At 37.0% G+C, this 16,398-nt stretch overlaps 1 protein-coding gene across 16 annotated transcripts in view; it reads right to left on the bottom strand.

Moving 5' to 3' along the window:
* Nucleotides 1–16,398, bottom strand: part of PCDH15 (protocadherin related 15) — an 870,688-nt gene that overhangs the window by 233,939 nt on the left and 620,351 nt on the right. For all 16 annotated transcript variants that reach the window (XM_088842500.1, XM_088842496.1, XM_088842498.1 and 13 more), the window contains 2 exons: nucleotides 10,106–10,407; nucleotides 6,473–6,697 (listed from right to left, as the gene is read on the bottom strand). In XM_088842500.1, coding sequence (XP_088698626.1) covers nucleotides 6,473–6,697; nucleotides 10,106–10,407 — 527 coding nt within the window. The remainder of the gene's footprint in view (nucleotides 1–6,472; nucleotides 6,698–10,105; nucleotides 10,408–16,398) is intronic.

Here is a 16,398-nt window from a genome sequence, read left to right as displayed (position 1 = left end):
AGATACTGTTTTTGTCTCTAGGCTTGAATAATTTTTGTTTCTTCTGGTTTTGTTTTTTAGTAGAAATATATTGCATCTTAGTTTTAGACCTGTACAACAGGAGAATAGGCAGATAGTTTAAGAAATTACCTGAATCAGTCCCATGACACACCCTCTTTGGTGTATTCATATTCTTTAAACATGGAGGTGCATATATATTAGAAAGAATATACTATTAAGAATCTGATAGTACAGAATAGAACAGAGGGTAACATCTGAAGGTTATGTCCTTAAATGGGTATTTTCTCCAGGCTAACTAATCTCAAGAGGAACAGTTCAGTTTAGTCACTCAGTCGTGTCCGACTCTTTGCGACCCCATGAATCACAGCACGCCAGGCCTCCCTGTCCATCACCAACTCCCGGAGTTCACTCAAACTCATGTCCATCAAGTCAGTGATGCCATCCAGCCATCTCATTCTCTGTTGTCCCCTTCTCCTCCTGCCTCCAATCCCTCCCAGCATCAGAGTCTTTTCCAGTGAGTCAACTCGTCGCATGAGGTGGCCAAAGTATTGCAGTTTCAGCTTCAGCATCAGTCCTTCCAATGAACACCCGGGATTGATCTCCTTTAGAATGGACTGGTTGGATCTCCTTGCAGTCCAAGGGACTCTCAAGAGTCTTCTCCAGCACCACAGTTCAAAAGCATCAATTCTTCGGCGGTCAGCTTTCTCACAGTCCAACTCTCACATTCATACATGACCACGGGAAAAACCATAGCCTTGACTAGATGGACCTTTGCTGGCAAAGTAATATCTCTGCTTTTTAATATACTATCTAGGTTGGTCATAACTTTCCTTCCAAGGAGTAAGCATCTTTTAATTTCATGGCTGCAATCAGCATCCGCAGTGATTTTGGAGCCAAAAAAATAAAGTCTGACACTGTTTCCCCATCTATTTCCCATGAAGTGATGGGACCAGATGCCATGATCTTTGTTTTCTGAATGGAAACAGTAGATGAACAGTAGAAAGGAGAACAGTAGAAAGTCATAAAAAATAATGACCAATCAGGAGGCAGGAAGAAGGATAAATTAGAAGCATGGAATTAACAGATACACACCACTGTACATAAAACAGATAAACAACAAGGATTTACTGTATATCATAGGGACGATATTTGGTATCTTATAATAATCTATAATGAATTTAGAAATTATAATTTAGGAAAAAAATATATATATAATTGCAACCCAAAATTAACAATGTTGCCAATCAACTATGTGCTGTGCTGTGCTTAGCTGTGTCTGATTCTGTGACACCCTGGACTGTAGCCTGCCAGGCTCCTCTGTCCATGGAATTTTCCAGACAGGAATACTGGAGTAGGCTGCATTTCCTACTCCAAGGGATCACCCCAAACCAGCATCTCTTGCATCTCCTGCATTGGCAGGCTGATTCCTTACCCCTGAGCCACCTGTCAGTCAGTTCAATTGCTTATTCGGAAGGCAATGGCAACCCACTCCAGTACTCTTGCCTGGAAAATCCCATGGACGGAGAAGCCTGGTAGGCTGCAGTCCATGGGGTCCCTAAGAGTCGGACATGACTGAGGGTCTTCACTTTCACTTTACCCTACTCTTTGCTACCCCATGAACTGCAGCATGCCAGGCTTCCTTGTCCACCACCATTGCCTGAAGCTTGCTCGAACTCATGTCCATTAGGTCAGTTATGCCATCCAACCATTTCATTCTCTATCGTCCCCTTCTCCTCCTGCCTTCAATCTTTCCCAGCATCAGGGTCTTTTTCAATGAGTCAGTTCTTCTCATCAGGTAGCCAAACTACTGGAGCTTCGGCGTCAGTCCTTCCAATGAATTTTCAGGACTGATTTCTTTTAGGATTGACTGGTTTGATCTCCCTGAAGTCCAAGGGACTCTCAAGAGTCTTCTCCAACACTACAGTTCAGTTCTTCAATGCTCAGTTTTCTTTATAGTCCAATTCTCACATCCATACATAACTACTGGAAAAATCATAGCTTTGACTAGACAGACCATTCTCAACAAAGTAATGTCTCTGCTTTTTAATATGCTGTCTAGTTAGTCATAGCTTTTCTTCCAAGGAGCAAGCATCTTTTAATTTCATGGCTGAAGTCACCATCTGCAGTGATTTTGGAGCCCAAGAAAACAGTCTGTCACAGTTTCCATTGTTCCTACATTTATTTGCCATGAAATGATGGGACCAGATATCATGATATTAGTTTTTTGAATGTTGAGTTTTAAGCCAGCCTTTTTACTCTGCTCTTTCACTTTCATCAGGAGGCTCTTTAGTTCCTCTTCACTTGCTGCATGAGGGTAGTGTCATCTGCTTATCTGAGGTTATTGATATTTCTCCTGGCAATCTTGATTTTAGATTGTGCTTCATCCAACCTGGCATGTCACATGATGTACTCTACATGTAAATTAAATAAGCAGAGTGAGATATACAGCCTTGATGTACACATTTCCCAGTTTTGAACCAGTCTGTTGTTCCATGTCTGGTTCTAACTGTTGCTTCTTAAGAAGCATACAGGTAAGGTGGTCTGGTATTCCCATCTCTTTAAGAATTTTCCACAATTTGTTTTGATACACACAGTCAAAGGTTTTTGCATAGTCAATGAAGCAGAAGTAGATATTTTCCTGGAATTCTCTTTTTTTTTTTTTTTTCTATGATCCAACGGATGTTGGCAATTTGATCTCTCATTCCTCTACCTTTTCTAAATCCAACTTGAACATCTGGGATTTCCCAGTTCACATACTGTGAAGCCTAGCTTGGAGGATTTTGAGCATTACTTTGCTAGCATGTGAGATGAGTGCAGTTTTGTGGTGGTTTGAACATTCTTTGGCATTGCCTTTCTTTGGGATTGCCTTTCTTTGGGATTGGGTTGAAAACTTACCTTTTCCAGTCCTGTGACCACAGGTGATTTTCCAAATTTGCTGGCATATGGAGTGCATCACTTTCACTTGATCATGTCTTAGGATTTGAAATAGCTCAACTGGGATTCGATCACCTCCACTAGAATCACTATGAACAAAGTTTTGGAGCCATCTGAAGATCAATCTATTATACCATGCTGGTCCATTGAAGTTATCTTTTACTCAATCTCCTTACTCCAGAGCAACAGAAGTAAAGAGGTTGTAAACACTGAAATGTTCAGAGTTTCTGATTTGTTTGAATCCTGAACTACCTCCTGGTCCTTCATGTCACAGCTCTTTTGACCAAATCAAAACAAGCACTCTATTAATACTGTCACCATAGACTATCAGTGGCAATCCATTGCCTGTCAGGTGTCCATGCTTTAGCAAATGCCACCTTTGTATAGGGCATTGAGTTTCTATCTATCCTCTTTCTTATATTATTTTGGGATAGGAACATTTCTTTCCTTCTCAGAGGAAGAAATCACTCTGAAACATGAACATGCTAGTTTTATATTCCAAGACTCACTGAATTTCCTAATAACTTCAGCCCTTGTAGATGGCCATTCATTTCTGGTCCTTCCATCTGTCCCTGCCTATTCCCATACCTGTACCCTCCTTTATAGGTAAACACAACCAGTGGTAAATTCAGTGTCCTTCCTTCATAGAAGAATCTCCTTCACTCTCTCTTCTACTTGTGTGCAAGACATTCTACCTAAAACTAAAATCAGCAAATGACTTAAGTCATCCTGGACAAGTTCTTTAAATTCCTTTTAATGCTATCCAGAATTGTATATACATTTAAGTATCTCAACCTTTCTGGCTTGTATTCAGCTTTTGGCTTACTATAGAAAACAGATCTTTTCTTTTGATGTATTTTCTATATTATATTATTATAACACAGTTTGTAAGAGCATGCTTTTCTCTGGATTTTATGTTTAAAACTATTTAGAATTTTATTCCTATTTTTCAGAGATTTACCCATATTCTGTAATTCACTATGATCACATTTTCAATTCTTATTTAATATATATACAACCAAAAGACCTTGTTTCAGCAATATTCTGCAAAGCCTTTGTAACAAATATACATATGGTTCAAATGATCATGATTAGTTTTGTTTTGGATCCTTGAAATTTGACACTAAGAAAGCTCTTTGCAGGTGTCTGTGATAAAATTCAAATTTCCTTCTATTGTGAAAATATTTTTCCTTTGAAATAAATATTCATTTTTTTCCATTATAACTCCAATCTTAAATAAATTTGATGAATTAGACATTAAATACTGAATATTTCTTTTGTCACCCTTTCTTTACAAAATAAATTATGTTTTTGTTCATTTTCAGAGATGTCTTCAAGATGGTTTCCCCATGGTAACTATTTTGTGTAGAAATATCTCCTGGCAAATACCATGCAATTATGTTATCAGCTAAATAGCTTGTCAGTACCGCAAGTAAACAGACTGATAGCAGAAAATTTGCAAGCTTCAGAAAGATTTACTTTTGTAGAGAAATGAGAAATGTACTTCACTCTTCCCTTCAAAACAAACAAGTATGATACTTTCATGGGTCCCAATAGTATACAATACAGTTTTAAAATTCTCTTTGTGATAATCTTATCCTGAGTGCTTAGTGAAAGGAAAGCACATATCAGTCTGAATTTGGAGAAATGTTCAACAAACTTTATCATGCTTAAATAACCTTGAATAAGAAAACAAAGTGTCACTGAAAAAATGTCTAGAATTAAACATTGTTTTGTTTTCAATGTACAATTATCCAGAAGTAACTCTGTATAGGAGAAGGCAATGGCAACCCACTCCAGTACTCTTGCCTGGAAAATCCCATGGGTGGTAGAGCCTGGTAGGCTGCAGTCCATGGGGTCACTAAGAGTCGGACACAACTGAGTGACTTCACTTTCACTTTCCACGTTCACTCATTGGAGAAGGAAATGGCAGCCCACTCCAGTGTTCTTTCCTGGAGATTCCCAGGGACAGGGGAGCCTGGTGGGCTGCCGTCTATGGGGTCTCACAGAGTCGGACATGACTGAAGTGACTTAGCAGCAGCAGCGGCAGCAACTCTGTATTAGTAAGGAAGTCTTGACCAATGAAATTGTTTGACTTCTCTAAATAAGAGAGCAACTGAGGCAATAAAAATTAGAGCAATACTCTTCTGTTTCTGAAGAAAGAAAAGCCCATCAATGAGCAACAATTCCCACCTTCTGATTTTGACTCTTTGTGTAAATCCTGTGTATTAAAATAAAGGGGTGGTCAGAGAATGTGGAAGACATTTTAAGAAACATGACTCCCAAATAGAGAATGAGGCTTATGGAGTGCACATCCTGCTTGTTCAGATGATAGTTTTGGACTCATTTTGACACCAAAGACTTCTATCATTAAAAAAAAAATCCAAGCAAATATATCTAAACTGAAATTAGAGCAACCAAGCTAGAGTTTATGAGGGATTATAACTATCCATTATCAGCCACATCTAACTTGAGAGAGAAGGTACCAGAGAAAATAAGTGAAGATCATAGTTTCAAATATGTGCATTCTTCTCCTGACCAAAAAAAGATACATGTTTATAAAAGCACTTTTTTGATGTCATCAAAGATATAAAGGTCATTTGAAGTCATTTTTAAGTACTAACACCTTTAGTAAAGCAATTTGAGGATCATTTGTTTGTATATTTGTAACTTAAGTACATTTTTCAACATCTGATACTCACACAACCTGTGTAAGAATCATCTATGTATTTTTCAAATATACTGATGTCTCAGATGCTCTTCTGGGAAAGGCGTTCTTCTGGGAAGGAGCAGAGGGACCTGAAAGTTTACTATTTTGTTCAGATGACCTCTATATACACTAATATTTGAGAAATAATAAATCTTTCCTCATGTCTTATTTTAAACCCATACTTTAAAAATCACAAGAAACCCTAAAGGTTGAGGATGACGTACCCTACCAGGCGATCAGTTGGTACAGGGTATTTGGTTAAATTAGATGTAAACCTAGAGAGTCTAAGAGAGTTCCCAAGGTCATAGAACTTGAAAAGGGTCGAGCCATAAATTAACCCCAGTTCCATTTAATTCCAAAGCTTATTTCACTGCAGAATCTTGGATTCAAAACTAAGCTAAACAAACTAGATCCAAGAGCCTTAGAACTCTTACTCTTTTCATTTATTATTTTAAATTGAAGGGTTTGGATGAAGTTATTATCTCTGGTGCTATGGAATTTGGACTATTGTGTAATCTAGAGAAATTATGACTTGATTGAAGTCACAAAGCTAATGGTGGACCTAGAGAGCAACAGTATTTGAACTCTTATTTAGTGATTCTTTCAAATTTATCTTTTATAAATAGTTAAATAATTCAGTTATTTCTCAAGTCTTTGTTAACACTTTACATTTAAAAATTTATATTCTGGCTTTGGTACCATTTATAATTATGGATTGCTGCCCCCAAATATTATACTTCAGTATGGATTAAAAAAAACAAAAAACAAAACAGAAACTACAGGCAGAGAAAACAAAGTAGGCAGCCAGAAGTCATCTATATTCCTTACCTTTACTATCACTGTGACAGTGGCAATACCAGGTGGCATTGTTCCATAAATATCAAAGGCCTCCACTAGAAAAGTGATACTTGCTTCCTGGTCTGGAAATGACTCATAGTCCAAACTCCTTAAAAGGGAGAGTTCTCCTGTAAATGGATGTAGTGCAAAAAAGTGCTTCACTTCTGGACTTCTTATCCGATAAGACACATTTGCTCCGAGGTCAACATCTTTAGCCTGTAACACGTTAAGAAGAAGAATGGTTATATCACTGCCATTTTCAAAATAAAGAAATGCAGGACTGATGGAGGTCATGTGTCAGTACCTAGAACAACATGAAATGAATGATGATCAAAAGTTATGTTTCAGAGAGAAGTATTTTTTAAAGTAATTTATCAGCTAGAAGGAGAGGGAGAGAAAGAAAGAGATCAAGTCAAAGAACGAGACTCAAGAGATTTTGTCATTATTGATCTTGTTACTATATCTATTTTATCTGAAATATCACTGATGAAAAGAATCATACCACAGTAAAGAAATATTGTCATCCCTTATATGTGAAATCTAAAAAGGAATTATACAAATGAACTTACCAAACAAAGAGACTCACAGACTTAAAAAGTGAACTTATGGTTGCCATGGGGAAGGGGTAGTTAGGGACTTTGGGAAGGTTAAATACACACTGTTATATTTAATATGGATAACCAATGGAGACTTATTGTATAGCACATGGAACTCTGCTCAAAGTTATGTGCCCAGCCTTGATGGGAGGGGGGTTTGGGGGAAGGTGGATAAGTGTGTATTTATGACTGAGTCTTTTTGTTGTTCACCTGAAACTACCACAACATTGTTAGTCAGCTATATCCAAATACAAAATAAAAAGCTTAAAGTTAAAAAAATTAAAATAAAAAGAGCAAAACATAAATATTGTTGTAAATTGTTGTTTATTATTTTCTGCTGATTGTATAACAATGAAAAATAATATCTTAAATATTCACAAGATGAATAAAGACAAAATACCTACCCTGCATATAGGAGATTCTCAAAGAGAATGCCAAAATAAAATAGAGAAATGTGTATGGACCTAGAGATTGTCATGCTGAGTGAAGTGAGTTAGAAAAAGATAAATATCATATACTTCTTATATGTGGAATTAAAAACATGGTATAAATGAACTTATTTACAAAACAGAAATAGAATCATGGATATAAAAAACAAACATATAGTTGTTACCAGTTGGCAAAGGATGGGAAGGGATAAATTGGGAGATTGGGGTTGACATATATACACTATTATATATAAAATAAATAACTAATAAGGACCTATTGTATAGCACTGGGAATTCTTCTCAATCTCTGTAATCACCTACATGGGAAAAGAATCAGAGAAGGAGTTGGATATATGAATATGTATAACTGATTCACTTTACTGTATAGCAAAAAATAACACAACATTGTAAATCAACTATATTCCAATATTTTTTTTAATTCTCATTTCCAAAAAATAATTTCCCAGTCATTAAAACAAAACACACACACACATATACACACAAAGAGAGAACAAACAAACAAAAACAACTGAAAAAGCAGGTTTCAATGGAAACTTTATAGGTGATTATTTCATTCAGTAATAGAGATTAGAAATTCCTACTCTGGTAGAAAATGGAATGGAGCAAAGATAGAGTGGGGAAGGTCAGGTTTTGCTAGAATGTGTATGCAGTAAAGCAAACACCTATATGAACTTCAGTCTTGGTCCCCTCCAAACAATTATCAACATCACAATGGGAAAGATACTGTTAAAGCACAGATTTTATGATGTCACCTTCCTACCTAAAAACTCTTCTTTTCCATTTCATTTTGGATCAACTCCAATCTTAACATGGTGAGGACACATATATTTTCTAGCCCTTTAGCCCCTCACTCTTTCCTTTCCTCCAGGATTTTGAGCAGGTTTTTCCACTGCCTTGAATATTCTTTTTCCCCCTTGAACAACTCTTTATTTCTCCCTCAGTTCACAATTTAGAAATAAGCTTTCCCTAGGAAACATTCTCTTTGCTCTCAAGATTATGTTAAGAGTTCCACCTGTGATCTCCAAGGCTCCTTGTATTGAGGACTTCTGTGTTAATTACGAGTTACTAGTCTGCTCTCTACACCAGACTGAAAATTCCATGAAGGCAAGAAATCTTGTTGATCTTTGAACCCTTGGCCTCTAGCAGGCGACTTGTTATCCAGTAAGCTTGTTGAATGAATGAATAGGGAAATAAACGGAGAAATAACAGCCTATTCCCTGGTCAGCATCTGCCTTTTATAGGTTTAATAATGTTTCTTCCCAGATGGCGCTAGTGGTAGAGAACCCACCTGCCAATGTAGGAGCCATAAGAAATGTGGGTTCAATCCCTGGGTCAGGAAGATCCCCTAGAGGAGGAAATGGCAACCCACTCCAGTATTCTTGCCTGGAGAATCCCATGTACTTCAGAGTCTGGCAGGCTATACTCCATGGGGTCACAAAGAGTCGGGCACAACTGACGGACTGAACTGAACAGAACTAAGTAAACAGATCAAATTGAATCATGGAAAAACACAAGCTCTTGAAATCCATGCTAACAAAATTCAAATTGTAGATTGCAGGTTGAGAAAGAGCTTTATTTTTTTTTTTCTTCCAAAATATACTTCATAGAACACCTATGTCAGAATTAAAGGGTTGGTGCTTAAATGGAGATTTTTAGGCCAATCTAACTTACTGAATGTGAATATCCAGAGTTTCTGGTAATAATTTGAGAACTAAAAGAAAGAAGCTTAGATATAAAGACACTAATAAAAAGGAGAAATAGACTTCTAGAAGTATGCCAGTTATGTATAGAAACTGAACAAATATTACAAAATAATAAGTATAGAAATCTATTTCTGTAAGATACAGAGTGATTCTATACATTTGTATATGTGTATGCATGTATATGGGCTTCCCAGGTGGCTCAGTGGTAAAGAATATATCTTTTAATAAAGAGACAAGGGTTCAATCCCTGGGTTGGGAAGAATTCCTGGAGAAGGAAATAGCAACGTACTCCGGTATTCTTGTGTAAGAAATCTCATGAATAGAGGAGCCTGGCAGGCTATAGTCCCTGGGGTCACAGAAAGTCAGACATGACTTAGTGACTAAACAGCAAAAATACATGTGTGTATATGTACATACCTGGATACATGTATGTTTAGACATGTGTGTAGTTATCTGAAATTTGTGTGAGCAGAAACATAAATGTAACATAATATACATAAAAATTTAATACTGAGTAACTTTGGAGGTACAAGATGAAAGATTATTAAGTTTTTTTAAAAATAGTCTAATGTATTGTCAATTGTTATAATAAATATTTGACATTCCTTACTTTTGTAAATTGATAATAAGTCTATTAAGAAGTGTTATTCAGTTTCTTACAATGGCAACTTTTTTCCCTTCTCTCTCTAAAATAAGTTTGATAGATAAAACAGAGTATGTAATATTTGAGAAATACATTATTAAAATTTACTTATCATTCATTTGAAATTTAACTGCATGTGTGTGTGTGTGTGTGCATTTTACTAAAGTCTGGCAGACCCATACAAATACCAAATTTTATACAGAATTCATGAAACAATTGCTTCTTCCACACACCTCTATTTGAAGGAAAGTGGTCCCAGCTGGCAGGTTCTCTTCAACAACAACAGTATATGTTGAATTGGTGAACACAGGACTATTATCATCAATATCCAAAACCTTGATGGCCAAAGTAAGAGTTGAATGACGAGGATGTACTGCTCCATCAGTTGCCACAACAACAAGTTCATAGTAGTCCCTGACTTCTCTGTTAAGCTTCACAGCTGTGTAAATGCTCCCGTTGGATGTGATGCGAAAAAGATTGTTGAAGTTACCCAAGCTGTAATGCACTTGGCCATTTATTCCAGCATCAGGATCTGCTGCCTAAACAAAATTAAAAACAGAGGAATTCACATAGTACTCTCTGTTATAGTTTTTTAGAAGGGACAGTTAAAGAACTATGGCATATTTCTAACAAAATATTGTTTTCTCTTTAGAGAGAAAAGTAAAAAGATATTGATAATGTGGTACAAAAGTCTAGAACATGAAAAGAAATTTATAATAGTTTAATGATACTCTTAATTCTAAATGAGCATAAAATTAATTTGTATCAGTATCAACAACAATATTACATTACGACAGAAAATTCACATTACATAAATACTGAATTTTTCCTGTATTATCATTTACTTAATAGATTTTGAACTCTAAAATTTAAAAAAAATTTTAATTAAACATAATTGAGTGCTAGCTTAATATTATATATTTTGTAATTCAATCTATATATCTATAATACATATAGAAGCACCATATATAGATAGATATAGATTACTGCATTTAATTCTCCTAATGTGAAGAAAGCTGAGCACTGAAGAATTGATGCTTTTGAACTGTGGTGTTGGAAAAGACTCTTGAGAGTCCCTTGGACTGCAAGGAGATCCAACCAGTCCATCCTGAAGGAGATCAGTCCTGGGTGTTCATTGGAAGGACTGATGCTAAAGTTGAAACTCCAATACTTTGGCCACATCATGTGAAGAGTTGACTCATTGGAAAAGAGTCTGATGCTGGGAGGGATTGGGGGCAGGGGGAGAAGGAGACGACAGAAGATGAGATGGCTGGATGGCATCACTGTCGATAGACATGAGTTTGGGTGAACTCAGGGAGTTGGTGATGGACAGGGAGGCCTGGCATGCGGCGATTCGTCGAGTCGCAAAGAGTCGGACACGACTGAGCAACTGAACTGAACTGAACAGAACTGAATGTTCTCATAAATAAACATCATTGGTTCCATTCTACAAATGAGAAAACTGTGGCTTATGGATTATATTTTGCTTAGAGTTATGAAAGAAATAAAAATCTGTGTCTCAATTTTTATTATAATGCCTATATAAAATTACTTAATAAATATTTGAAGGATAAATTCATGTTAGAATAAATTAATGCAAGCAACTGAGGTTTAAAACGAAACATACTCCAAATCCCAAACAGAAGTGAAAGTTTAGTAACTGTAAAGCAATTGCAAAGGCCTTTCAATATTAGAATACAATCTCTAAATGATAATAGAATTGTTGATGCAATAATAAGCCTTTTGCAATTGGAAATTTTAAGTCATATTAAATAACTTTGCATTAAATAAAATAAGTAAATTTTGAGTGACTATCTTCAAAGGAGTGTTATGAGAATTAATATAATCTAAAACTCCATTAATTGAAATAGAAATTATGACATCTCATTATCAAATACTGTGCATTTTGTACTACATAGCTCTATCTCATTGTTCCTCACACAAATTGGAATAAATCTTAGAAACCATAAAATGTTACATAACTATGCACCAAATGGCTGTTAAGGAAAGGAAGGAAAGCAAGAGACTTGGCTGCATTATGAGCAAGGGACACAATAATCAATTAATATTCACAAAGCCTGGGATGGAATATGATGTATTTTGAACAGCATATAAGCAGATGTACATCCTTTACAAACACTGGGGAAGCAAGTGGGGTGGGTTCGCTGGACACTTTTGCCTTGTTTGAAATGATAAAGCCCATGATGTGAAAGTCAAGTTTATAACTGTGCACCCTATGAATGCCAGACTTTCCAGCAGGATTTGTCCCTCTGATTCATCAAAACACAAATGTCCCTGGGAGGGTATTACTTCTGAAGTTTGAAGCCTGAGAAAAGATGAGGAACTGCAGGAATGTCTGAAGAGGACAAAAATACCGTAAAATAGTCGAAGAGCTTACATACACATATTTTCTTCTACTTTTATATCTTTCCGAGAATTTGTCTTACAAATTATTGACAAATTAGTCAAGCTGGTCATCTTAGCGAAAACAAACAACAATATTGTCAACTCCCCCACAAAAAAAAACAACCCAACAAAAAATACTCTTTTTTTTGTCTTAAATCACTGCTTTAAGTAAATAGAAAAATAAAATCTGGTAACATCAGTAGGTCTTAGTTCATTAAATCAACACTATTAACCATTTCAGTGACTTTTTCTTCTGTGGGGAATTTTATGTAATTTAAATGATTCTCACTCAAGGTGTGTTTTTATCTATCCCAATATTTGGAAGATTTATTATGATAGAATGATTCAATTTGATTAATGTGGCTGTGTATATATATGTGTGGAGGGACAGGGGATGTTAAGTATGTACTGTTCCATGTGTGTCCAGCTACGGAACTGATATATCTACTAGGACTTACACATCACAAGTTTATTATTTTATAGCTCTATAAAACAGAAGTGCAACAAGTGTCTCATCTGGCTAAAATCAAGGTATGCATAGGGCTGTGTTCCTTTAGACTGTAGGCAAAGATCCATTTCTTTGTTCTTTCCAGTTATTGACAGAATACAGTTCCTTGAGGTTGTAGGGTTGAGATCCCCACTTCCTTTTTACTTGTCATGTAAGGACTATTCCCAATTTCTAAGACCACCCACAAACCTTTGTTCTTGGCTCATGGTACACTTTTTCCATCTTCAAAGCTAGCAACAGTGGGTTCAGTCCCCCTCACACTTTCTGAATTTCTCCTTCTATTTTATCTCTCTGATCCATTCTGCTACCATCTTCTTTCACTATTAAACAGTTTTGATGACTACAGTGGGCCCACCTGGACATCTAGGATAATCCTCCCTTCTCAAGTTTCTAAAGCTCATTATATCTGCAAAATTTCTTTTGCTATGTAAGGTAACATATTCACACATGGGATGTGTTGGGAATCATAATTCTGTCTGCTCTGGAATCAGAAATTTAACATGTCCTTAACTAAACCCTTGATTATATTTGTCCAAATCTTTTTCATCTCTAATTCCCTTATTTCAGTAAATGATTCTTCCATTGACCCAATAGGTTACATAAAAACAAAGAAGATATTCCTGAGATCTCCTTCTACCTTCTGTGATTCATTTATTCAATAATTTCAGAAAAGCATATTTAATATGATGTATGAGGCTCAGCTTCAAGTTACAATGGTGTATTAGGTAACAAGGTCCAAAATATCATGGAATTTACAGAGAAAATTCCCATTCTATTTGTAATATGCTGTTTATACCTTTATACAGTGTCTCAGTCCTAACCACTTTGGCCCAAATTATCATCAACTGTGGCTTAGATTACTAGATTACTTGTTAATTATTTTCTTTTTCAGTTATTTCATTTCAGAGAGGTCTTCTATAAAAGATAAATGACATTATTTCTCTCAATATCCTTTAATGATTTCAACTGTGTTCAGCAACATTCAAACAGTTAATATCATCAAGACGTCATCTACTGAATGCTACTTTCACTATGTTCTGGAATAATGCAAACCTCTCCAACCTCCAAATTCCTCTAAAGCCTCTTCTTAGTGGGGACTTCTGCTATTATTTGCCAGGCTAATGCCCGCTCATCTCTCAAAAGTCAATTTAAAAGCAATCTTCTCTGAACCATGAAATATCAATGAGACCCTTCTGTTATACATGCCAATAGCTCCATATAACTGTATCTTCTATCATATTTAATAATTTTATTTCCAGTTTTTTGAGGAATGTCCACACTGTTCTCCATAGTGGCTGTACTAGTTTGCATTCCCACAAACAGTGTAAGAGGGTTCCTTTCTCTCCACATCCTCTCCAGCATTTATTCTATGTAGACTTTTGGATAGCAGCCATTCTGACTGGTGTGAAATGGTATCTCATTGTGGTTTTGATTTGCATCTCTCTGATTATGAGGGATGTTGAGCATTTTTTCATGTGTTTGTTAGCCATCTATATGTCTTCTTTGGAGAAATGTCTGTTTAGTTCTTTGGCCCATTTTTTGATTGAGTCGTTTATTTTTCTGGAATTGAGCTGCAAGAGCTGCCATATGATCCAGCAATCGCACTCCTGGGCATACACACCGAGGAAACCAGAATTGAAAGAGACACATGTACTCCAATGTTCATTGCAGCACTGTTTATAATAGCCAGGACATGGAAGCAACCGAGATGTCCATCTGCAGACGAATGGATAAGAAAGCTTTGGTACATATACACAATGGAGTATTATTCAGCCATTAAAAAGAATACATTTGAATCAGTTCTAATGAGGTGGATGAAACTGGAGCCAATTATAAAGAGTGAAGTAAGCCAGAAAGAAAAACGCCAATACAGTATACTAACGCATATATGCGTTAAAGATCTTCACGACCAAGAAAGTCACGATAACGTGATCACTGACCTAGAGCCAGACATCTTGGAATGTGAAGTCAAGTGGGCCTTAGAAAGCATCACTACTAACAAAGCTAGTGGAGGTGATGGAATTCCAGTTGAGCTATTTCAAGTCTTGAAAGATGATGCTGTGAAAGTGCTGCACTCAATATGCCAGCAGATTTGGAAAACTCAGCAGTGGCCACAGGACTGGAAGAGGTCAGTTTTCATTCCAATCCCAAAGAAAGACAATGCCAAAGAATGCTCAAACTACCGCACAATTGCACTCATCTCACACGCTAGTAAAGTCATGCTCAAAATTCTCCAAGCCAGGCTTCAGCAGTATGTAAACCGTGAACTCCCAGATGTTCAAGCAGGTTTTAGAAAAGGCAGAGGCACCAGAGATCAAATTGCCAACATCCATTGGATCATGGAGAAAGCAAGAGAGTTCCAGAAAAACATCTATTTCTGCTTCATTGACTATGCCAAAGCCTTTGACTGTGTCGATCACAATAAACTGTGGAACATTCTGAAAGAGATGGGAATACCAGACCACCTGACCTGCCTCTTGAGAAACCTGTATGCAGGTCAGGAAGCAGCAGTCAGAACTGGACATGGAATAACAGACTGGTTCCAAATAGGAAAAGGTGTACGTCAAGGTTGTATATTGTCACCCTGCTTATTTAACTTATATGCAGAGTACATCATGAGGAACGCTGGGCTGGAAGAAGCACAAGCTGGAATCAAGATTGCTGGGAGAAATATCAATAACCTCAGATATGCAGATGACACTACCCTTATGGTAGAAAGTGAAGAGGAACTCAAAAGCCTCTTGATGAAAGTGAAAGAGGAGAGTGAAAAGGTTGGCTTGAAGCTCAACATTCAGAAAACAAAGATCATGGCATCTGGTCCCATCACTTCATGGGAAATAAATGGAAAAACAGTGGAAACAGTGTCAGACTTTATTTTTTTGGGCTCCAAAATCACTGCAGATGCTGATTGCAGCCATGAAATTAAAAGACGCTTGCTCCTTGGAAGGAAAGTTATGACCAACCTTGATAGTATATTAAAAAGCAGAGACATTACTTTGCCAACCAAGGTCCGTCTAGTCAAGGCTATGGTTTTTCCCGTGGTCATGTATGGATGTGAGAGTTGGACTGTGAAGAGAAGCTGATCACCGAAGAATTGATGCTTTTGAACTGTGGTGTTGGAGAAGACTCTTGAGAGTCCCTTATACTGCAAGGAGATCCAACCAGTCCATTCTAAAGGAGATCAATCCTGGATGTTCATTGGAGGGATTGATGCTAAAGCTGAAACTGCAATACTTTGGCCACCTCATGCAACGAGTTGACTCACTGGAAAAGACTCTGATGCTGGGAAAGGTTGGGGGCAGGGGGAGAAGGGGACGACGGAGAATGAGATGGCTGGATGGCATCACCGACTCTGTGGACATGAGTTTGAGAGAACTCCGGGAGTTGGTGATGGACAGGGAGGCCTGGAGTGCTGTGATTCATGGGGTCGCGGAGAGTCGGACACGACTGAGCGACTGAACTGAACTGAACGCATATATATGGAATTTAGAAAGATGCACATGATAACCCCGTATAGGAGACAGCAAAAGAGACACAGATGTGTAGAACAGTTTTGGGACTCTGTGGGAGAGGGTGAGGGTGGGATGATTTGGGAGAATGGCATTGAAACAC

The sequence above is a fragment of the Moschus berezovskii genome, chromosome 12, assembly GCF_049115385.1.
Source record: "Moschus berezovskii isolate FMDL1 chromosome 12, NW_MosBer_1.0, whole genome shotgun sequence".
NCBI lineage: Eukaryota > Metazoa > Chordata > Mammalia > Artiodactyla > Moschidae > Moschus > Moschus berezovskii.
Note: the sequence above shows the minus strand (reverse complement) of the source record. Positions and strands in the feature narration are given on the sequence as shown.